The sequence below is a fragment of the Vulpes vulpes genome, chromosome 13, assembly GCF_048418805.1.
Source record: "Vulpes vulpes isolate BD-2025 chromosome 13, VulVul3, whole genome shotgun sequence".
NCBI classification, from domain to species: Eukaryota; Metazoa; Chordata; class Mammalia; order Carnivora; family Canidae; genus Vulpes; species Vulpes vulpes.
In genome coordinates, this window is record NC_132792.1 from 140,974,328 (window position 1) to 140,998,981 (window position 24,654).

Here is a 24,654-nt window from a genome sequence, read left to right on the forward strand (position 1 = left end):
GCTTTACCTTTAAATCATACTTTACAACAAAATTCTCAGTTCTTTGAGAACTGAGACTAGCTTTTACATTTAAATCTCTCCTGGCTCCTAGTATTGTGTCCTATGTGTATCAAGTATTCAGGAATATTTATTGAACCAATATAAATACATAGATACTATGAGCCATTTTAAAGTGGTTGGAAGAAATGCATTTTTTAAGTTTAGTTTGATACTTAACATTCCTAGTTAAATGTATAAAACTAGATATTTTCTACTAACATTAAAAGTAAGGAAGATAAAATATTTATAATATATAGAATAGAATGACCCCTAAGTAATAATAGTTGGTTGTTGAACATGAATTATGCTCTTTGTGGAATTAATTACCTTTTAATTTTCATTTGGCATTCATATAACCAATTAAATTTGTGGGAAGCTGTATGGCATTTTGTAAGTAAATCATACTACTTTTATAATAAGCCCCAAATAAAAAATTAATCTACAACCCCATATAAGTCATATATTTTTATATAGATTCAAATTTTTATATGGTTTTTTATTTTATACAATTCCTAGGCTTGGAAGACAAGTCTAGGCTTAAATTGGAATGCTACCATTTACTAGTTTTGTAACTTTGGGGAAGTTAATTAACCTCCTAGAAGTTCAATTTCTTTAGCAAAAAGGGGAGGAGTAATATCTTGAAGTTTGGTGAGTAGATTCTAACATAGTACCTGGTTCATAGTTGGGTACTCAATATAGTTAGCTTTATATCAACCCATAAGAGCAGCATGTTAGGTATTTTTTTCAAAGGATACTGAGTGTTAGTGAACTTAAAGGATGTGTTTCAGTTGTATTTATGTTTTTGAGAGATTGATTTTTGCCTGATGGGCTAATTAGTGGGCTTCAGCAAAATGGTATGTCTCTACTGATTCATTTGTTTTCTTTCAGATACCTGGCATATTGCCAGTTCGGTGTTATTTCAATCATTCATTAATATTTGGAATTGTCTTTAGGCTTAGGAATGTATGAAACACCCCTCTTCCTAGCTCATGAAGAAGAATCAGGTGGCCGAAGTGTTCCCACTACCCCTCTACAAGTAGCAGCCCCAGGTAGGTATCACAGGCAGACTAGTAGATTATGTGCTTTATTGGTAAAATGGAAAACTGAGACACCTTCTGACTAAAAATTAGGTAAACCACCAAGTCAAAAGTTTTCATTTCTTTTTATTTTGAAGTGACCGTGTTTACTGAGAGTACTACCTCTGATGCTTCAGAGCATGCCTCTCAGTCTGTTCCGATGGTGACAACATCCACTGGCACTTTATCCACAACAAATGAAACAGCAACAGGTGATGATGGAGATGAAGTATTTGTGGAGGCAGAATCTGAAGGGTAAATATTTACTTTATAATTTTCACTTGCTTTAGACTTTTATACTTGTTTTCCTTTAGCCAAGAAATGGTTTATTGAGCTGTATTTTTAGTAGCATCCCATTACGAAAACAAACCAAGCCATACATTTGGGAAGATTGATTTCTGCATATAGTGGTATATTTTAGGACTTGGATATCATTACAGCAGAAAGTAATTTTTTTAAATGTTTATCTCCCTGAAAATTACATAATGTATTCTAGAAAAATGATTTCTTTAAAATTACTGAAACCCTTCAATTAATATAGCTGCTTGAACTTTCCGTAAGAAAGAAGTCTTTCTGTGAAAATTAGGAAACAACTCACTTTCCATTTTGTAGTGGGCTGTCAAGTGAACCTCACTTATTCTTTATATGTATTTAGAATTTGGTGTTTGGGTGGCCCGGGTGACTCAGTGGTTTAGCGCCACCTTTGGCCTGGGGCCTGATCCTAGAGACCTGGGATCGAGGCCCGTGTCAGGCTCCCTGCGTGGAGCCTGCTTCTCCCTCTGCCTGTGTCTCTGCCTCTCTCTCTTTGTGTCTCATGAATAAATAAATAAAGTCTTTAAAAAAGGGTGGGGGGTCTGGACAACTTCATAGAAGCATAGCTAGAAGTAGAACCCAGATTTCCTAGGTAGAGCTCGAAGATTTTGTTTATTTAGCAATATTTTCTTAGCATAATTATAGACCAATTCTAGTATATGAGGAAAAAAGCAAGTCTATTATGTTCTAACAAAGTGCTGCTTAATTTGGGGGAGATTACACACCCTGCTGAGAATACTGGCTGCCATTAATTTCATACCATGGGGATCCCTGGGTGGCGCAGCGGTTTGGCGCCTGCCTTTGGCCCAGGGCGCGATCCTGGAGACCCAGGATCGAATCCCACATCGGGCTCCCGGTGCATGGAACCTGCTTCTCCCTCTGCCTGTGTCTCTGCCTCTCTCTCTCTCTCTGTGACTACCATAAATAAATAAAAATTAAAAAAAAAAAAACAAAAAAAAAATAATTTCATACCATGTATGCAAGTCACTTTAGATATGTCATTTCTGACCCACACAAAAGTTCTGCAAAGTATGATCTCCATTTTACAGTGAGAAAGCTTAGACTAAGAACATGTTAAAATAACTTCCTTAGGCCTGGCTAAGGAAGTTCCTTAGGAACTGGCTTAGACTAGATTTGACCTATGACTTCAGCCCCATGTACTTGACACTTCACTAGCACTTGTCAACTTCAGCAGATAGTCATGAGAGAACTCTTTAAGATACATTTTACTAATGACTGCACTGAAGTTTTCAGCAACTTACCTTTGGACTGTATTATCTCCCTTGTGTTTTGATATGCTTTTTTGAATTGTCTAGAGAGTGTTGGAGTTCTAGCCATTGAGCCAGGAATTCACATACCCACAGCATGTCTCATCTGGCCTAGAGCCCATGGTGAGTTAGTGGCACATTGTTTGGTTTGGTTGGGACTTGTGAATTCCCAACAGTTTTGGTACTCTGCCTTCCTACAAAACTGTTTTGGGATTTCAAAATCTGGATAAGCCATCTCTTATGAATGTTATCAAGAAAGTGAATGCCCTTTGTCAAGAAGAAAAAAAATAAAGAAGAAACAAAAACTAAAACTGGAACATATCCTAATGAAAAGAGGGATAAAGAAAAGGCAACTTGAGCTGTCTTTCCCCTACTCCTTTTATCTATTTATTTATTTGTTTATTTATTTATTTAAAAGATTTTATTTATCTATTCATGAGAGGCACAGAGAGAGAGAGAGGCAGAGATGTAGGCAGAGGGAGAAGCGGGCTCCATGCAGGGAGTCTGATGCGGCATTCCATCCCAGGACTCCAGGATCACACCCTGAGCCAAAGGCAGACAGGCACTCAACTGCTGAGCTACCCAGGTGTCCCTCCCCTACTCCTTTTAAAAAAATATACAGTTACCCATATCAAGAGTCTACAATTTTGAGTTACAGGGGAGCTTAGGGTTATTTAAGTGATAAACTACATCAGAGTTTGGGAACAATTTAGGATACCTCAAGGATCAGTTTTATTTTTTGTTTTTGTTCTGTTGGGGTTTTTTTATTTTATTTTAAGATTTTATTTATTTATTCATGAGAGAGAGAGAGAGAAAGAGGCAGAGATACAGGCAGAGGGCAAAGCAGGCTCCATGTAGGGAGCTCAACATGGGACTCGATCCTGGGTCTCTAGGATCATGCCCTGGGCTAAAGGCGGTGCTAAACCACTGAGCCACCCAGGCTGCCCCCCCCCCCTTTTTTAAGATTTTATTTATTTATTCATGAGAGAGAGAGAGAGAGAGAGAGAGGCAGAGATACAGGCAGAGGGCAAAGCAGGCTCCATGCAGGGAGCCTGACATGGGACTGGATCCCGGGTCTCCAGGATCACACCCTGGGCTGAAGGCGACGCTAAACTGCTGAGCCACTTGGACTGCCCTGGTTTTGTATTTTCTAATCAATGTTGTTTTCTTTTCTTAGCATCAGCTCAGAAGCAGGCCTAGAAATTGATAGCCAGCAGGAAGAAGAACCTGTCCAAGCATCTGATGAATCAGATCTTCCTTCTACCAGCCAGGATCCTCCTTCCAGTTCCTCTGTAGGTAAGTTCCAGCTCTTGAGGGCAACACAACTGTTTACAACACAACTTGTTTACAAAAGATGATCTTATTAGTAACAAGTAGATAATTTTTTTTTCTTAAATTTAAAATTTGGTATTTAAAGGGGAAATTGTATTTTATTAAAGGAAATGTAGTTTTAAGACTTGGTTGTACTAGAGGTGCAACCAGGGCTGTGAGGGATGGGTTACTGGGAGGGAAGCTAAGGAGCAGTATTTCAGGTCTCCTGCCTCTTTAAACCAGAGGAGCTTCCTGTTATTTGTTCTACATATTAAGATTCTTACATGAGATTTAATGTGGAGAGCTGAAGGGTAGGAGGTCTATTACTCCAAAAGTATTTGAAATTTGCTGATGTAAACACTTTTCAAAGTTAGGCTTTCAAATTTTTGAAGTTAACTTTGAAAAGGGTTATTTTATGTATCTTTCTTGCAATAAAAATTATTTCTGTGGTACTTTAAAAAAATTAAAATTTATTGAGCACTTACTGTGTATCAGATAGTATTCTAAGCCCTTTACATGTATTTACTTAATTCTCACATCACCTCAACATGGTAATCACTCATATGGAAACTGAGGCACAGAAATGTTGAATAACTTTTTCCAGAGTACATAGCGAGTAAATAATGGGCGCAAGCCAGGATACGAACTCAAGACATTTGGCTGCAAAGATTCCACTCTTAAACAATACACTATACTAGCTTAACTGTCTCAAAATTTTTAGGTAGGGAATTATTTTTATTACTGAAGAGATGGAGTAACCAGTCATCCACACTGACTATTTTTATTTTGAATTGTTTATAGCTAATTCTCAAATTCTGCCATGGAACCTTCAATCTGAGCAGTTATTCACTTGGTCAGTAAATATTTGAGTGCCTACTAGGTGTCAGGTGATTTGATAGAAAGCATTACTAAAAAAAAATGACTTAAATAAAAATCTAGAAGGAGTAAGAGAGTAAAGCTGTGCAATTTTTTGGGAGGAAGGAGTTCCAGATGAGACATATAGCAGGTATCTATAAGGCAGGAGTGTGGTATATTCAGGATCAGTGAGGGGCCAGTGTGGTTAGAGCACAGCCTAACTAGCCAGGAGTTAAGAGGGAGTGGGGAGAAGAGGCCTAATAGATCTTTGTAATTGCTTTGGCTTTCCTGGATTTAGGAAGCTTTTAGGGGGCTTCAGACAGTGATGGTAAGATCTGACTTAAAGATTTAACAGTATCAGTTTGGCTGTTGGTGTCAGCAAGAGACTGAAAATGTTTAATGGGTAGAAACAAGGAGAAAGTTCAGAAGATATTATAAATTCAAGGTAAGGACAAGGATTTTTCAGACAGGATAGTAGAGTGAAGTTTGTGAGAAGAGGTCAGATTTGGGGATATGTATTTAAATTCGAGCTGGCAAGATTTGCTAATGATTAGATTTGGAGTGTCTGGAAAAGAGGATTCAGATACGACTCACATTATATCGTAGGGGCCTGTTGCTTGTTGTTTCCTAAGGGGGATGATACGTGTTGATTGTTGATTATAGTCCCCACCCCCTAGCACAGTGATACATGATAGGCACCAAGTGAATATTTATTACATGAGTGGAGTGAATGAGTAAAAAAGTCAAGCCCTTTCTTTTTAGTAAGAATTTTTTTTTACTTTTTATTCTTTTTTTGTGTTAAGTGCCCCTTGTTAAAAATCAATTTTTCAATACTGAAAGCAAATGACACCTGCATTTTATCCATGCATTCATTTAGTAACTAGATTTTGCCATTATAAATGCTTTTCTTATTTATTAATTTGCTTTCTTATATTTTACTGTTTGGGTTTTTTTTTTTTTTCTTAGATACTAGCAGTAGTCAACCAAAGCCTTTCAGAAGAGTAAGACTTCAGACAACATTGAGACAAGGTGTCCGTGGTCGTCAGTTTAACAGACAGAGAGGTAAATTTCTGACATATTGATTATGTGATAAAATGTAGGATAGTAATAAATGCCACAAGTTTTCTAATCCTTAAGCTTCTAACTTGTATTAGTTTTTTTTTTTTAATGTTCCAAAGATTGATTAAATAATTACACATTGAGCATGTTATGTTTACTAATCTGTAAGCTGCTTGTAGGAAGATTTGTAAACTATAGATATAGAATGAATATGTGCTTATATTTCATATTTATTCATTTCTTCCTTGAATTCAAATAAGATTTGGAGAAGCTAAAGTGTTATGGTACTAGACAGTCATTTGTTACATCTCTGCCTGTTGTTAAACTTTTTACACAACAGAATAAAGCTTTGTGACTTTGTTTAACTAATTAAAAATTTTAATATTTCCATGTTTTCTAATGTAACCCTTAGAGATTGTATTCATGCCATGAAAATATTAATCTAATTGTAATAATTTTCAACTGAAGGTGTGTGAAATGTCTAACAGTTTTATATCTATATACCTAGATATTTGATATTGCAAACAATTTTTATAGTGACCTAGGGTAAGTGAATACTCCAGTTTTGAGCTAACTTCTTAAAAGATACATTCAGTTTGGTTATTTTTTTCTCTTATAGGTGTGAGCCATGCAATGGGAGGGAGAGGAGGAATAAATAGAGGAAATATTAATTAAATGTCCTGTAAACTGTAATAATTGTGAATAAGATTCTCAAGCCTGTTTTAGTATTATGATTGTCGAGATTAAAAACATTTTTGTATTTAAATTGGTATGCTTCTCTCAACATTCTTTATTAATAAAATGTATTTCAGTGTCAAAATTTTTCATTCTTCATTTAATTAGTTGACTTCTTCTTTGCCTGTGGGTCTAAGGACAGTTGTACCAGTTATTGGATAAGGTCCTCCCAAAACGAGTAGTAACGACTCTTGCTGTTCTGCTGGGTACATCAATGTTATAGTATTGATCTGAATAGAAGAGAAATCATTTTTTAATTAAAAAGACAAAAAAAAAAAAAACACCTAAACTTAAAAATAGTTTCTGTTTACTATTATATTCAAAGATACTGTTTATCATTTTAATATCAGAAATGTTTGTATTAAGTAATTTGAACCTTCTGACAAAAACTAAAACAATTGCCTTGACAGATTGACCGTTCACCATCTTTCTGTAAAATGAGAGTCAATTCTCCTTTTTCAAAGTAAGAATTTGAGAAAAACTAAGTTTAAAAAATAATAAATCACTTGAGTTTTTTCCCTTAAACAAAAATTTTGACATCATTTATATAGGTAGAATAACTTAGATTTCTGAATTTTTCAAAGAAAAGTGCCCTGGTAACATTTAATTAATAAAGTTAGTTTCTCAAGAATTTCTTTGTGATCTTCAGGACTTGTGTAATGATGCAAATCAGTAGTATTTTGTGGCACCTGGGACCTCTGTTAAATGCCACAGGTAACAGAAGTAAAATATTGTTCTTATTAGCAGTTTTACTCAAGTAATTGGATGATTTAGCATAATAGGCTTTAATCTCATGAAGGATAGTGAGAACTGAATTGCAGCCCATTGAATTTGATGGGAGTAAAGTGAAAATCAGAACTTCTCTTCTTTAGAGCAATTACAATAATTATAGTTTAACTTCTGACCTTAAGTCACCATTGAACATTTGTTTTTGCTTTGATTATATTCATATTTTAGAGATTAGAGCACATCCTTAAGCGTAGAAGAAGTTACTTAATTACTTACTCCTAGAAAAGGCGTAGTAATCATAGCCATCAGGTTTTCTGATGTTGGGCAGTGCTATAGCTGAAGTAACCACATTTGGAAATCCTCTCCACTGTGAACTCATTTTGACTTCATTATGGAGGAAACCTGTAGGTTTAAAGATAGCAGCCTGAAAGTGATATACTACAGGAAAGAGCAGCCATTAGAGTCCCACAGACCTGAGTTTGAATTCCATTTTGGTCACATAGTAGCTCTGTGATGTTGGGTGAGTTATTTAACTTAGGTACCTCAGTTTTTGTCACCTCTGACGTGGTGCAAGTATCTACCTATTTGTACTCTTCTGAGATTTACAGAGGTAATGTTCTTGGTAAAAGGTACTTGATAAATGGTATTTATTATAAATAACACACCTGAATAAATTACATTCTTTACTCACAGAAAAATTAATAGATCTAGATCTAGTCATTTACTGAGGCACAAATTGATGTTTTGCATCAACAAGCTTTAAATTATTAGGGCTATTTAGTCACTATTTATATTCAATAAGCTTCATTCTGTAAGATAAACTGTATTGCATCTATGTCCCATGTAAGAATTTTTTAACACAGTAAGAAACATTACCTTTATCTTGATAAGAGACTCTGATGGGTGAATAGTGAATTCTGATGGTGTGTGTTTGAGAAGGTCCTATGGCGCGTTCAAAGCGACGTCTTCTAACCTGTGTTGTTTCTCCATACACTGGGTAATTGATAGCGGGCCTTCTTCCAGTGCACTTTTTCATGGGTTCCTGTTTATAAGTGTACTGCTGAACGCTGCCACCTGTTATGTATTAGAAAATCACATGTGATAAGAAAATTAAGTTTAATCCCCCAGAAAGGTGAAAAAGAGCTTTTACAAGGTAGAGGAAACAATCAGTGTTTTTTTGTAAACTGTGTTCAGTTAATGGCTGTTAGTCAAGGGAATTATAAAATAATTGCTATGGGACGCCTGGGTGGCTCAGCAGTTTAGCGCCTGCCTTCGGCCGGGATCGAGTCCCACGTCGGGCTCCCTGCATGAAGCCTGCTTCTCCCTCTGCCTGTGTCTCTGCCTCTCTCTCTCTCTGTGTCTCTTATGAATAAGTAAATAAAATCTTTAAAAAACAATAATTGCTAAATGCTGAAATACTTGTTGAATGAATAAAGCCAACAAAGTGCATAGCTCTATATATATTTAACTTTGTTTGAAAGTAAATGATGACATTTACATTAGTGATCTGAAAATTCAGATGAAATTGTAATATGCATGCTAAAGAGCTTTGAATACTTTTTACTGTCCTTAGTTTTTTCATTGGAAAGATTTGATTCCAGCCATTAAAGATCCTCTGACAGTAAACCCAATAATAAATGAAAATGTTGAATAAAACTTCCCAGGCAAATCAATTCTTAAAAGTTTTGTAATTTTGTCAATTATGTAACACATACCTCTCTTGAAAAAATACACAGATTCAGGTCTGTCCTTGTATTTAGCTATTGAGAGAGCTGCCACTATTCTTCCATTTAGTCCTCCAAATCCTTTTACAATTTGTTTGGGATACCCTGCATCTTTTACATCATTGGTGAAACGCCAGTACTGGGAACCCTGATAATTTAACAGAGGAAATAGTGTTAATTGCTTTGGAATAAAAAGGTTAGGGATTCATTCTTAGATGTAAATATAGGGAGAAAGTTTTAACTTCGTTAAGTGAATAAATTGGTCTTTAATGTTACCAAGTTGTTAGCTTTTTATTAAATGTTGATGATAGAATAGTTTAATAGATTATGGAGACCCTTCTGAAGTGGAGGTTAAGCTGATTTATGCTCTTACGATAAAGAATACCTAGTTGCTGATTTCTCTCAGATATTTTTCTTACCTTAAAGAAGTAAGTTTTTCCTTCACAGTTGCACCTAGTAAAAACAGTATCAATGGGGGAGGGAATACCCCAAACTTCAGTAATTTTACGAGGTGGAGATGGTGGATTGGATGGACTCAGCATCCAGAAATAATGACCTGAAATTGAAAGTGACAGGTGAGCCTCCTGAATGAATACTGTAACTTATCCCCAAAAGAAATCAAAATGAAAAATTGTTAACTAGCTCATCATCAAGAAAAACAGAATGTGTTGGCACACTTTATGTAACAAGTTTAGTCAACATTGTGAGAACTAGTGTAGCAGTATTTGAACTGCTGAGAGTAGATATTTCTCAGGTTTGAGGTTTAGCATAGCCTTTGAAATATTTTTAGTTTTCCAGTTTCTCTCAAAAGATCCTCCTGGCTTTGTGACTTCTGGAAAGTCACTTATCTCCATTTCTTTATCTTTTAGTTAAAGAGTTATAATTCAGTGGCTGCTAAAAATCTCTAGCCTCTACTGTGCTAATAGTGTATGATTTGTCTCCTTTCAGATTTAATCTAATTATAAGAGGACCAGCAGATGGTATAGCAGAGAAGTGACATGAAATAACTGCTGTTCCCTAACCCTGTTAGGGTCCCAGAGGATGTAGCACTGTTGAACGCGTTGCAATCAAGATGTTATTTTTACATAGAATAGAGCAAGGAATACAAATCCTAATGTCATATTATTTGATATGAGATTAAAACTTGAACTACTTGAATTCCTAGTGGAAAGAAAAATTCACTAGTATCCATTCAAGCTCTTAGTTTTGTTACTCTAATGTGTCTAATACTGTTAATCCAAAAAACAGGTAATTATTCTCAGGTTCTCATAATATTGTGTGAGGGAAGTTTATCAGTCAGGTTCCCCTCCGGAAACCTTGACCCAAACTTTTCACTCTCCTTTGGTTCTCATAAAGAATAAAAAGATGGGCAGAAGAAGAAATAATGTGCGCAGCTCACCTCGAAATGCGACCATGGTTCCATTGCGCAAAGTAGTCAGTCCATCTACTGGCTTACCGTTGCATAAATTAGTCTCATCTAAAACAAAAAATTAAGCCAATATAAAAGAAAATGAGAAGAATGTTCATGTTTTTCAAATCCTTCCACAGGGTTGTTTCCTCTGTTCACCTTTCCCTAAGCTCTTGAAGGGGCTAGTGGGAAACTTCAGGAGTTATTTCAGAAATGGAAAAGAAGAGCTATGTTTCATAATTAACTTAAGGTGATATTACCCAAAAATAATACATAAAAATAAATCAGAGATTGAAATGGGCCAGGTTACCTGATGTTCATGTGAATTAGATAATTGTTGGACGCTTGATCCCAAAACAAAACTCCCATTTTTCAGTTCTGATTGCCCTTTAGAATTGGTTTGAAAACGGGAATAATATTGCAAATTTTTGCTTTGCATTATACTCTTTTAAGGATACAGTCCCAACTAAATATTTATGACATTCTATACACCATCTCTACATATAGACACAGAGGCACCAAATTCCTTATTACTCGATTTTCCAAAGACCACATAATCTTATATAATTTTACTCCTGCTTACCTATGGAGAAGCTGTAAAACTCCACAAGTTGACAAGTTCAGGGTTCTAGGTAATATATATCAACAGCTTGATACTAACTCAGGGCATTCTGGCCCAGATAAATTTATCAACTTAAAGTTTAACAACATTACCAATTTTAAAACTGGAAGTAACTGGTGCTTATTACCTGAAAGCATGGGATTGATGGCAATGTCTTGATTGGATCCTCTCACTAAGATATCAGTCCCTGGGATAAATATAGGAGTTAACACAGGGGGCCTGGGGAACATGTGAGGTTTTTTTCCAGCAGCATCTGTATCTTCATTTGGATTTACTTCAACTATTTCTGAGTTAGGTCTTTGGTTGGGGCTGGTGGTAGTTTGGAGCATGGCTTCCACTGAAGAGGTAGGGTGTAATTTGGGCATTGTCGATGTAGTCATCTTTGGGGGAGTTGGTGTAGTCTTTGGTTTTCTTCCTTTAGGTATTGTGTTTGGCTTTTTGGTACAGGCGGGCTTCTTTGGTGCTTTGGTTGGCTTTCGGGGTCTAGGAGTTGAGACTTTAGTACTCGTAGCTGTATCCTTTGGCACAGCTGTGGTTTCTTCAGGTTTATTCATAGTCTCTTCAGTTGTAGTTGTCTTTTGTGTTGCAGTCATTACTTTGGGTGCAAGAGTTGTTGCTTTAGGAGTATTTTTGGACGATGTGGTAGATGTTACTTGTGTGGTTGTACTTCTTTTGGACTCAGTGGTCGTTTCTTCTGTTGGAGTTGCTGTCTCCTGGGTTGTAATCTTAGGTACAGCAGTTGTAATTTCAGGTATCATGTCTTTTTCTGTTGTTTTATCTTTAGCTGTTGTAGTCATTTCAGGTTTGGTCACTTCAGGAGCCTTGGTTATAGGTACAACTGGTTCTTTGGGACTGTTTTCAAGAGGCTTTGGTGTGGGTTCTGCAGGAAACTTAGGAGTTGACTCAGCAGGGTTCTTGGGAGTAGTGGGAGGCTCCATGGTCGTAGTTGTAGTAGAGGCCTCTGAGGTGGTTGGAGCAGGCGTCTCAAGAGAGGCTGGAGCAGGCTCCTTGGGGAGTTTGGGTGTGGGCTCCTTGGTGGTGGTGGGAACCTGTTCCTTGGATGTGGTGGGTGCAGATTCCTTGTTGGGGGCAGTGGGTTCAGGCTCCTTGGGGGCGGTGGGTGCAGGGTCCTTGGGGGAATTGGGTGCAGGTTCCTTGGGAGCGGTGGGTACAGGCTCCTTGGGGGCCATAGGTTCAGGCTCCTTGGGGGTGGTAGTTGCAGGCTCCTTGGGGGGAGTGGGTTCAGGCTCCTTGGGGGTTGTGGGCACAGGCTCTTTGGGAGTGGTGGGTTCAGGCTTGTTGGGAGTAGTTGGTGCAGGCTCCTTAGTGATAGTGGGTGCAGGCTCTTTGGGAGTGGTGGCAGCTGGTTTCTTGGTGGTGGGAGCAGCCTCTTTGGGAGTGGTGGGTTCAGGCCTCTTGGGGGTGGTAGGTGGCTCCTTGGTGGTAGTAGGTACAGGCTCCTTGGGAGTAGTGGGAGCAGGCTCCTTGGGGGTGGTGGGAGCAGGCTCCTTGGGAGTGGTGGGTTCAGGCTTCTTGGGGGTGGTGGGTGGCTCCTTGGTGGTAGTAGGTAGAGGCTCCTTGGGAGTAGTGGGAGCAGGCTCTTTGGGGGTGGTGGGAGCAGGCTCCTTGGGAGTGGTGGGTTCAGGCTTCTTGGGGGTGGTGGGTGGCTCCTTGGGAGTAGAGGGAGCAGGCTCCTTGGGGGTGGTGGGTGCAGGCTCCTTGGGAGTGGTGGGAGCAGGCTCTTTGGGAGTGGTGGGTTCAGGCTCCTTGGGAGTAGTGGGAGCAGGCTCTTTGGGGGTGGTGGGTACAGGCTCCTTGGGAGTGGTGGGAGCAGGCTCTTTGGGAGTGGTGGGTTCAGGCTTCTTGGGGGTGGTGGGTGGCTCCTTGGGAGTAGTGGGAGCAGGCTCCTTGGGGGTGGTGGGTGCAGGCTCCTTGGGAGTGGTGGGAGCAGGCTCCTTGGGAGTGGTGGATGGCTCCTTGGTGGTAGTAGGTAGAGGCTCCTTGGGAGTAGTGGGAGCAGGCTCCTTGGGGGTGGTGGGTGCAGGCTCCTTGGGAGTGGTGGGTTCAGGTTCCTTGGTGGTAGTGGGTACAGGCTCCTTGGGAGTGGTGGGAGCAGGCTCCTTGGTGGTAGTAGGTACAGGCTCCTTGGGAGTAGTGGGAGCAGGCTCCTTGGGGGTGGTGGGTGCAGGCTCCTTGGGAGTGGTGGGTTCAGGTTCCTTGGGGGTAGTGGGTACAGGCTCCTTGGGAGTAGTGGGAGCAGGCTTCTTGGGGGTGGTGGGAGTGGGCTCCTTGGTGGTGGTGGGAGCAGGCTCCTTGGGAGTAGTGGGTTCAGGTTCCTTGGTGGTAGTGGGTACAGGCTCCTTGGGAGTAGTGGGAGCAGGCTCCTTGGGAGTGGTGGGTTCAGGCTTCTTGGGGGTGGTGGGTGGCTCCTTGGTGGTAGTAGGTACAGGCTCCTTGGGGGTGGTGGGAGCAGGCTCCTTGGGAGTGGTGGGAGTGGGCTCCTTGGTGGTGGTGGGAGCAGGCTCCTTGGGAGTAGTGGGAGCAGGCTTCTTGGGGGTGGTGGGAGTGGGCTCCTTGGTGGTGGTGGGAGCAGGCTCCTTGGGAGTGGTGGGTTCAGGTTTCTTGGGGGTGGTAGGTGGCTCCTTGGTGGTAGTGGGTACAGGCTCCTTGGGAGTAGTGGGAGCAGGTTTCTTGGGGGTAGTGGGTGCAGGCTTCTTGGTGGTGGTAGGAGTGGGCTCCTTGGTGGTGGTGGGAGCAGGAGATTTGGTTGTACTTTCAGCTTTAGGTGTAGATTTAACAGGAGCTTTGGTTGTGGGTACAAAATCTTTAGCAGGTGTTTTCTCTGCACTTCGTGTCTCTTTAGCTGAAGGAATCTTCTCTTTTGCTTTACTTGAAGTCTCTTTGTTTGCTAAAGTCTCTTTACTTTTAACTGTTGTCTCCTTATTAGGTGTTGAAGAGGTCTCTTTGGATGTATCAGTATTAGGTGGAAGACTAGGTTTAGGATTTACTGGTTTGCCTGTTGTAAACTTGGGAGATGTGGTAACTTTATTGCGTTGGGTGGTAGGAATGTCAGGAGTTGGGGTGAGCTTGATGTCACCATTGTCCAGTCCACTTCCAGCTTCATCTACAACTGGTGGTTCTGGCGGAGGTTTCTTTTTAGGAGTTCTTTCCTTCTTGTTATCTTTTACTAGAAAAAAATATACACATCTTTTATTTTTGAGTAGTTTTCTCTTCTATAGTGACCTAAAAATCCCATCTTTATCAACTAGCCATGTATTCCAAGCAAATTGCTAACCTGTAATATGTCTATTAATTTATTACGAAATGGTAAATACTGGACTTATCTGATTGGGCTATTCTAGGGAATTGATGAATTGATGAAAAGATCCACCCCAGGAATCTGCTCCAGTCACACCAATGGTCCCTCCTAAACTCTATTTCCATACCCACAGCTGTTAGCTGCTCTCTTTCCTTGGTACACCTAAACTCAGCAGACCATGGGATACAGAGAGGAGATTGCGGCCATGGCAGCAAAAGACCCTGTTTAACAGGATTTCTCATAGCAGCTACCCCAAAGGTGAATTTCATAGCCCAAAGAGCACATGAAGAGTTCATCATTGAGATGAGTTCCATTTAGCACACGTGTGCTGCACATCTATGGTGTGCAGGACTCTCTTGATGATTCAAAGACTATGTATTTGGCTATTCAGCCAGAGAAAAGGCTTCAGGGGAAATAACAACCACCCAGGAAATAAAAGTTCTTCAAAACTCCAGTATCCAAAATTCAGTATTTCCTGGAGAAAGAGAATATATTTTAGAATTTCATGAAATAATGAAAAGCAGAGCAAAGGGAATCTCTTTTCAGGAAGTAATAGCCTACAAAAAAAAATCAGCCAGATATGACATATAATTCATTAGAAAAAATAATAAAAAGGAGCTGTAAAATGTGAATAATAATATCGCCTTTCCCAGAGATGTATATGAGACCTTAATGGATTAGCATGTTAAAATACTTGAAGCAGCCTATAAATGTTTGCAAAATAAAATAAGTGAAAATTAAAGGAAAAATAAAAACACAAGGAACACAGAGGAAGAAGGAGAAGAAAGAAAAATGATAATAGGTAGACATGAATTAAAATTGAAAACCATAAATGAATCTCGTGTCTTCCTGTGGTCCCAGAGCTACTGCCCTAGCATCTTCTTATCATTTGTTTTAAAGAGTGGTTTCTTAGCTGCTTTTCACTAGTAGGAAGTTCTCATTAGTATCTTCTAAAATAATTTTTACAAATCTGTACATGCCCCAAGTACTGAAATGTGCTCAAATCATTCTACCAACACTCATTGCTTTTAGATAATTATTGTTAATATGGCATTGATATAGTCTTTGATCTTTATCAATGCTCAAACCTTTGGGTTTCTTCTTTAATTCTTTATTAGCTGCTGAATTTTTGGAAGACTTGATTTTCCGAATAGTTGAAGAGGAAGAGGAAGAGGAGGAGGAAGACTCTTGGTTTTCAGAAACAGAATGTTCTATAAATCAAATAAAAAGGTTGATCACACCAACTGTAATTTAAAACAAAAAACTGCCAGTCCAAATACAATAAGAAATACTGTTTACTGAGCTACAAATGTCCATATTCTGCTTTTATTTTATCAGTAATATGATCAACTGTTCTTATAACGTCCATTAAAAGCAAGATGGCTAAGCTTCTCACCGATACTAGCAATATAACTATATTACTTTCTCTCAACTTTCTCCTCTCTCACAGATTGTAATTATTCTGCAGAAAATCACCTGGGATTTTTTTTTCCCTGATGTGTTTCTTCTGATTATTTTAACCTACACTCATGCTGGGCTCAGTTATTAGAAAAATAAATAGCTGATGGTTTATAATTTGGCTTAAATTTTGACTTCGAACACATTTTTAAAAGGGTAATGAGCCTTTCATGACTCATGCGATTCCCTTATTCTATGAAGTCTTACAAAATTAGTCCATCTACAGCTTAGTCTGTCTCAAAACCTTTTATTACATCTATCATCTTCCTACCTTCTGTTATTTCCTCTGATTCTATAACTTTCTTAGTCTTCTTCTTATTTGGTGCTTTGGGTGAACGTTTGGTTGTTGATTTGATGGTTTGAGATGCTCCTGGAGATGGAGGTGCAGTCTTTGAAGATGGTGGTGATGTGGGATTATGCACTGAGGCCAAGCAAGACAGATAGATTAACATCTTGTTGACAGTCATCAGCAGCTCTTGATTGTGAAAGGCACAGATGCATCTAGCTCCAAGAATCATTGCTGGTGAAAACCAGCGCAGGCAGTCTCTTAGCCTAAAGATAGCTACTCTAATTAATTCTGAAGACTCATTGCTACAAAATATTGGTTCTCAAATTGTTATAAATTACAAGGGGCAAGGGCTGCGGGGTCAAAGAACTTGAATTCTAGTCATAGACCTGCAAGGGTCTACCCTTGTTTACTTTGGGCAAATGAACTAATGACCCCCACTTGAACTTTGTTTTCTTATCTGCAAACTGAGATGCTTATTCTAGGTGATTTCTGAAGATATTTCCTGGCCTAAAAAATACTTGACTCTCTCAGCCCCATCCCTTATGCCAATCTTCTGTGATGGTAGAAATAATTACTGTGTGCAGATGACAGGTATTTGTGCTCCCAGGAAGAGAAATATAATAACTACATTTGTCCCGTTTTCATAGTCATTATTTAAATTGATTTACAAATGATGCCAATTCATCTTTTCATTTAAATCAAATGATGTCAATTCCCCTTTCAATTCATGTAGAACAAAAGATCTACATGAATATTTACTCTTGTAAAAAGTTCACACCTTCACATTATGCTTTTCTCAAAATGTGTTGCCCTTCTCCAAGTTAAACAACCATTGTTAATGTTTTGGTGTGTATCTTTGAAATCTTTCTCTCCGGTCCGCCTAACCTTTCTATGTCTGGAAGAGAAGGCATGGGACGGGTTTTGATCATTAGGAACCAGAAGAAAAGCAGAGGGTCTTCTGAAAGATAAGAAAGCGGAGAACAGTGGGGACACTCTGAGTAGAGAGAGTTATGATAAATCCTGCTGCTCTTACTGAACATCCCCTAGGAACTCTGACCAAGGCTGAAAACCACACTCCTTCCTCTGTTTCCCCCACCAAGTAGATCAATTTAAGAAACAGTTCTGACATACTAGCTAGTGATCCTGAACCAAATACCTCTTGGACTGTTGACTCACATTTCTTCAGTTCTCAAAAGGTTACAATTTTGAGATACAGAGATGCCTACAAACAGTATCTATAGTAATCCTGAAACAACTAAGAGGCCTTACTGACTTACTGACTCGTAAGATATTTTGATGGTTATTTTTTTTTAAGAAGTAGTGAAGCTCTGGGTGGTTCCATTCTTTTCAGTTGAAGCCCTGTCTCTGTGAGTTCTGTAAACAAAGCATGACGTTCATCAATTTTTTTTCGTCGAGTTCCACATAAGCCTTGGGTAGTCTGGCCCACCACCCAGTAGCATAAAGCATTGTCTTTATTAACATGTTCTTTCAATGCTTCATCATACTCTAACCATCCTTCCTCCCCACCCATCCTCTCCGCAAAATAAAGTCTTAGTGTTTTGTCTCATAGCCAAAACAATTATCAGGGCACTGAGTAAAAACGTATCCTTCATCATAGGTCCTTCTGAGAGCTGCAGGAACTCTGCACGCTGAGATTTTTATTATAAGGGTGTTGTCTCCATCATTTCTGAAATGCCATCCAATGAAAACATTGAACAGTTAAGAATTAGCCCTTGACTATGCTGATTAACAGGTTTTTACCCTATTTCTCCACTGTTCAAAAGAAGCAAGATGTACAGCCTTGTTTAAATAAAATGATAAGATTATGCAAGCAATGTCTATCTTCGCTTTTACCTCCACAAATATTGTTTTAAAAAGTAGAATTTAAGAATAAACATTTGGTAAAAGAAAGGAATTCATTATTTATTTAAGTACTTAAAAACATTTTTTTTTTTTTAAATCTGGAGAGTTTTATTATACTCCCAGAGTACTCCATCAGGAACTATAACCAGAGGAGAGGATTTTAAAATTGGACAATATCTCTTTTTACCAACTCTATCCCATACAGGAATTTAGACAGTGATGAACATGGACTGCCACAGTAGGAAGGGACCTAACAACAGATGGTTAACCTTGGTAGGTTTGCCCATGAATTAAAGGTCTTCAACTCCTAAATCAATGAGTTGAGGGAAGCCGAGAGTGCCATTCTGTCCTTCAACATACACTCAAAAACACTAAAGCCGAAAACATGGCTAGCTCAAAGGACCACTGACTCTGTGGGATCAGCACCATTAGGATGAGACAAGAAATCACTGAGTGAGCCGGTTACTGTTGGTTTTACCTGCAGTTGGACTGCACCTGAGGAAAAAACATGTACACTCAACCCCTATCCTTCCTGTTCCTTTAACAGCAGTCTGGCGCTCCAGGAGCCTGGTGGAACCAGGCCGTGCTGTTGGGAGAGGCTTTCCTTTTTTAATTCATCTTAGATGAAGCAAAATTAATACAAAATGGCTTGCGTTAGTAAAATCAAGTCCCTAGATGGAGGGCATATTAGACATGATCAGCGAAGCTAAGGTAGGCAGACAGATCTGTGTACTGAGAGGCAGTGATTAACCCCATGATGCTTACCTCTTCCACAAAAATCCTCATAATCGGGACAGCACTTGCCATACTTCTTACAATCTGAGTCACAGTCACACTCCCTCCCTCGTGCAAAGGACTCGAAGCAGCGACCTTTACAGGAAAGCTCTACCCAGAGCAAAACAAGACATTATAGATTATTAAAGATGCAGCTATACCCATGTACTCATAGCCATTTCCCACCTTATAGCTGGCTAGAGTTCCAAAAGTGCATTTCGGAGTTTTTTATTTGGAATTTGGAAAAAGGGGTGGTTTTCCAAGTGGAGAAGTCAAGAGAGAAATATGGTGACTCAGAGAAGCTTCCCTTGCCCTTCAAGGCTCCAATAGTCACCCAAGTGCTGTTGGAGTCATTTCACATATGTATATTGGAAAAGTGGGGACCCTTCATATGAAATCCCTCCATCCTCTCCACCTTTCACCATGCTTTGTAATAGATATTTATTCAGTGAGCGTTTAGATCTTACAACAACATTCCAAAGAGCTGGCTTAAAGTAGATTGGACACTGTTTAGGCTCAAAAATCATTTATAATGCAGAGAGTTTTATTGTGATAAACTGGGCAAGGTGGAGGGTTGAAAGATTTCAGCCCAATCCCATGGCATGGATTATGCCTTCTCATTTCAAAACAAGCCTTGGTTAGAAGCACAATAACTTAGCAAGGCCTATTTGAAACGGTTACCTCATACAACACGTAACTGTACAGCAATATATTTATCAACTTCCCATACAAATTCCAAAGTGAACATAATAACTCTGAACCACTCTTAATTGTAACTTTCAAAAGTTGGATATGAAATGTCCCTGTGTTAACAAAACGATCCAAAATGTGTTCAAGGAAAATACCACTCATAATTTAAAATTCAGATCCTTTGGGTTTTAACTGAAATTCTTCATTAAACACTATTAAGGGATCCTGTCCCTAAGCAATTACATCTCTGATTCGTAGTGAATATTTACCCATTGGTATTTACTTAGTGACTCCTGAGTCACAGTATTCTCTACTTAAAACAAAACATTTTACTTAGGACTAGTCAATAACCTTGTGCACCTGACAGATTTCCAGGGCTCCCTCTCCCGCCCTCCCCCAGGAGTCATGAGCTTTGACACCATCATTAGGTACAGCACACTGCAACATGTATGCGAGGAAGGGAAAGCACTTGAGCAACAAGAAGCACAAGAGTGTGGAAAAAGCACTGCAGGGGGTGCACGGGGACTCACAGAACGGTGTTGCTTGATAGGGGAGACACCAGCTGTCAGGACTTACCCACAGTGCAGGCTTTCTTGAAATCAGGGCAGCACTCCATGTAGTGTTGACAGTTATAATCACAGTTGCAGATGGCATCTCTAGAATACCCTTCCCCACATCTCCCTGCACAGCTTGGTAAATCTAAAAATTATACAATACTAGCGTAAACATGGCCAAACTGCTTCACAGGAAGGAAGAGTTCTAAATGAGAAGGATAAAGCCACTTGGTGAGGGAGAATTTTTATCAGTTGGAAAAGGATGGGAATGATGGGTAGCAATGGGTCCAGGTGGCCTTTGCCTGATCTTCCATGTGACCTTGATCGTGCCACTTTATTCTTCACTAGACAGAGAAGATAAAGACACTTTTGAGAATCAGGCAAAGCTAACGGGCTTTGCATAAAGTGGGTGACATTCCTGGGGGAGGGTGGCAGCTTCAGGTCTCCCCAGACTGCTGCTGAGATGATGACGAGTTGACATTTATTGAGCATGTCTGTGCCGGGCATTGAGTCATAAATTATCTCTAATGTTTATGAAAACGTTGCCAGGAGAGTATTAGTAGCCCCTTTTGAAAGATAAGGAAGCTGAAACACATTTTAATAACTAGCTCAGGGACACCCAGCTAGTTAATAGTTCCAGGATATATGTATTATATATAGGTCAATTAATACCTACTAACTATTCGTATTGACCTCTTTTACTCTTAGAAGCATCCTGATTTGGGTAATAAATTATATGGTCACCTGGAATTTGAACTCTGATATCTCTGATTCTAAAGTCCACACTTTTCCCACCCAATCATGTTGCCTCTCATCTCTCATGTTGGGTTTAAAACAAGCTGGTCATGCCAAGCAAAAACTTCCCTAGGCTTCCTCTTCTTTTTTGAGGATAACTGGGTTCTTTAAATGTTGAGGAAATCAGATGCATACAACCATGGCTACAGTGAGTACAAAATAGATAACCATTCAAATAGCATCTGGGCATGAATATAAAAGTCAGAGATATTCTGGGTAAAACAAAACAAAAATACAAGCAAAAGTGTAATGATATAAAAATATATTTGAGAATATATTTTTTAAAATCCTTGGAAAACATCTTCCTGAGAGATAACCACAAAAATGTAACAATTGAATCCATCTCTGGAATAGAAATTGGCAGGTGCAATGTCCTAAAGCCATACAGGGACGTTGAACCACACTGAAAAAATCTCAAAATAATGAGTTCAGGAAAGTGAAAGTCTTCACATGCAAAGAAAATAGTAAATATTAGGACAATCTTCACAACTTCTTTCATACATATGTGCACAATACATACAAAAATGCATATATAGTGTATGTATATAAATACATATATTATATATAAAGGAAAAGAAGAATAACAGGTTTAGGAGGCAAGACAAGCAGACAACACAACATTAAGGGCTATTCTTTTCTAGTTAACAGATTTCTGAATTAGGAAATCAGTTACTTTATAAGAAGAGCTTATTTTCGTAGATTAAATGACTGTCCTTTTATTCCTGTTAATTTTAACAACCAATTTTAAATTCACTCATTTAAAGGAAAGTAAAACCATTTTAGAGAACAATTGTTCTTATTACAGAGGATATATAGATTAGGAAACACTTTCAGTGTTGTGAGCCTTGTAATACTACCATGAGAGAGCAGAGGTTAGCGTGGTGGCCATCATTCCTTCCTATATATTCACATTTGCTTTCATGTGTTTTTCCATCTTATCTAAATGATTCTGAAACTATGTTCATGGCAGGCAGTTATCTCTCATGCTTAGGCTTCTGGGAATTTTAACTATTTTCCTGGAAGTGTCTATTTTATAAATATAATTTCACCATAACAACCATGCACCTTGATTTTTCTTCTCTCCAGTTTTGCTTGTCAAAGAAAAAAAAAAAAGAAAACTAAAATCCAACTCTTGGTATTATTGTTGCTAATCAACCTTGATCGCATGCTAGAGACTTTGGCTGAGGTGATTGCATTGGATGTATCTTAACATTCTCTAGTGAATAACAAGAACTGTTCATCCAGGACTGACTGTTTTGGAAAACTGTGAATAGTTTACTATCATAATCATATAAGATGACATTTATATGTCATCTTATCATATAAGATGACATTTATGCAAGTGTAAGTCCGTATCTGGGTAACTAGTCCTTACAAGAAAGATAGAACTTTCAAAATTAATACAAGGCCATTTGAAAATTTGTAAATGTTTACTGTAAGATACTATCTAGTCTTACATGATGCCAAAATAAATCATCAATAATTTACGTAATGTAAAAGACTAAATTTATAATAAACATGGAAGCCAAAATTACATGTTATTTCAACACTGTTCAATTCATCTGATGATAACTGTATCACACTAGCATAGTTTTATCCCGTGTCTAAATCTTGTTGAAATTTTGGAGAACCATAAGAATAATGAGCACAAAAATTATTCTATAGAAAAGCTCAAAACCTGAAAGACTTCATAAGACATGAGAAAAAAGTGAGAAATTCAAAATGCTTATAAATACCCCACATATGCTTCACATAATTTTAAAATTGTACTATACATTAAGCTCAAACAAATATACGTTTTAGAAATCTATTCCATCGTCAAGATAATCAAAACAGAATAATTAGCAACAGTCTTTAAATAAAAGTCTTTTTGATGGTTAAGGTACCTTGAGAAGAAACTTGCTGAATCAAGAAAACAGAGAGGAGCAGCAAGTATATGGGAAGTATTTTCCACTGCATGGCTGTTTCCAAGGACCGAACCCTCACTGAAAAGAAAAGAAACGGATCAGAAAACTGCTCTTTAATCTCACCACTAATTTATCCTGTGTTACTCACTGTGTTTCAGTAACTTTTAAAAGGCTATTTAGTCGTAAAACCATCCCACTCCTGAAACAAGACTTTTAAAGATAATCAGCCTTAATTCTATCATAAATATTTGACCATTAGATTTAATCTTATGCAGAAGAAATCATCAAGCACCATCTTGATCATGTTACCGACCATTTAGTACTTTAGAATTCCTCTCAAATGGAAAACAGCCTTATCTCAACACTATTTAAATTATAGCATATACTTACAGGTTTAAATCCCAGCTTGGGGGGGAAAAATAATCAGCTCCAGTAAAATTTAATTTAGCAAACACAGAAGTGACCGTTCCAACTTTCCCTGAACTCCTCGTATAATTTTGTGAGCTTCCAACAGGTGTATCCCGTAGCTGTGATCCTTTTCAAAACTTCCCTACTACTACCCTTATAAATCTTTTTCAAACCTCTTGAATAAAGCATATCCCTATTGAACTGAAAACACATTTAATTCCACGAAGCAAGTTAACTTTGACACTTACCGGTAAAAGCAATAATGAGTTTTCCCGATGTCCTGGAAGTCTTATATATCAGTGCAAATATATTGGGATGAACCAATTAGTCCAAAGGTTAGACAAAATCAACAATGACAACCTCTGAAATCAAACTTTCCTCATTTGTTGGAAGAGGGCCCAGACAGCTAGACTTAGGCAACATCTGGAAAATACTCCCATTAAGAAAAATGACTACTACAAAATAAATTTAGGGTTATTGGCCAAAATATACTTCTAATTTCTGAGTGAAATGAACAAATTGTTCTGAGGTGGTAAATAGTTCTGGCCAGTCTTGACTAGCGAGCATATCAAAGCAGCAATGTCAAAAAATAGTCAAATGTTTGTGTCACTTCTTGCCTTTTTTTGTTTTCCAGTTAAATCTAGCAAAGAGGGATTTTGAAACTGTGATTTTGTGGTGTAAATTTTCTTAACTTACACAATTAAATCAAATGCACATTTCTTGAGTATTTGCCTTCTCACCGAGCACAGAGAATATACTCCAATTTGCCGCATGGTCTAGATGGTCTACACTGGATTTTCTAGTTTCCTTTACCATGTTAAAACAAAAACAAAAACAAAAAAACAAACCCTGCTTCTTTGAAACTGTAGATTTCTCCCTTAGCCCCTTTATTTGAGCATGGCAGTGTTTGAGAACAGTCTTTAAAATTGCTAATTTAGCTTCCCTACCACAGAAAATGTGAATTGTCCTCTTGCACAGAGAAGTCACCTCCGCTCAAGGTTGCAGCTCAGTTTAATGCCAAATGTTCCTGCTAAAATCCTATCTACCAGGGCCCCTCGGTGGTGCAGTTGGTTAAGTACTGGACCTGTGGCTTTGGCTCAGGTTACGATCTCAGGGTCATGAGATTGAGCCCCATGTCGTGCTCTGTACTCTGAGTACAGATTCTGTGGTACAGAATCTTAAGATTCTCTCTCCTTCTCCCTCTGCCCCTCACCCTTGTGTTCATGCTCTCTCTCTCTCTCAAATAAATAAATCTTTAAGGAAAAAAAATCCTATCTACCTACATAGAGCCTACTTTGTATCCTACTACCTCCCTGAAAACTTCCCAGAGCAACCCTACCCACGTCCAGAATCACAGCCAACAAAGGAACTACGTTTCGAAGCAATCATCTGTTTGTCTCCTGCCTATTCCCCCAGACTGTGGTTTCTCCAAGGACAACCAACGCCTGTGCCTTCGTTC

At 38.6% G+C, this 24,654-nt stretch overlaps 2 protein-coding genes across 8 annotated transcripts in view; one reads left to right on the forward strand and one right to left on the reverse strand.

Annotated features, from left to right (window-relative positions):
- Window positions 1-6,740, forward strand: part of TPR (translocated promoter region, nuclear basket protein) — a 67,424-nt gene extending 60,684 nt beyond the window's left edge. For all 4 annotated transcript variants that reach the window (XM_072733152.1, XM_072733153.1, XM_026001204.2 and 1 more), the window contains 5 exons: window positions 993-1,088; window positions 1,214-1,370; window positions 3,873-3,991; window positions 5,828-5,923; window positions 6,540-6,740. In XM_072733152.1, the coding sequence (XP_072589253.1) occupies window positions 993-1,088; window positions 1,214-1,370; window positions 3,873-3,991; window positions 5,828-5,923; window positions 6,540-6,595 (524 nt within the window). In that variant the 3' untranslated portion in view covers window positions 6,596-6,740. The remainder of the gene's footprint in view (window positions 1-992; window positions 1,089-1,213; window positions 1,371-3,872; window positions 3,992-5,827; window positions 5,924-6,539) is intronic.
- PRG4 (proteoglycan 4) lies at window positions 6,691-23,776 on the reverse strand. 4 transcript variants are annotated; one of them, XM_072733155.1, is made up of 13 exons: window positions 23,444-23,582; window positions 22,767-22,865; window positions 20,108-20,230; window positions 18,833-18,952; window positions 16,187-16,336; window positions 15,546-15,668; window positions 11,266-14,325; window positions 10,508-10,585; window positions 9,528-9,664; window positions 9,100-9,256; window positions 8,261-8,458; window positions 7,661-7,786; window positions 6,691-6,885 (listed from the first exon to the last, which is right to left on the reverse strand). In XM_072733155.1, the coding sequence occupies exons 2-13, from the start codon at window positions 22,837-22,839 to the stop codon at window positions 6,788-6,790; spliced, it is 4,443 nt and encodes a 1,480-aa protein (XP_072589256.1). In that variant the 5' UTR covers window positions 22,840-22,865; window positions 23,444-23,582; the 3' UTR covers window positions 6,691-6,787. The 4 variants fall into 4 exon arrangements, with proteins under 4 accessions (XP_072589256.1, XP_072589258.1, XP_072589259.1 ...); XM_072733157.1 differs by lacking the exon at window positions 23,444-23,582 and adding an exon at window positions 23,178-23,349; XM_072733158.1 differs by lacking the exons at window positions 15,546-15,668; window positions 16,187-16,336 and having other exon boundaries at window positions 23,444-23,776.
- Between the last annotated feature and the right edge of the window lie 878 nt (window positions 23,777-24,654).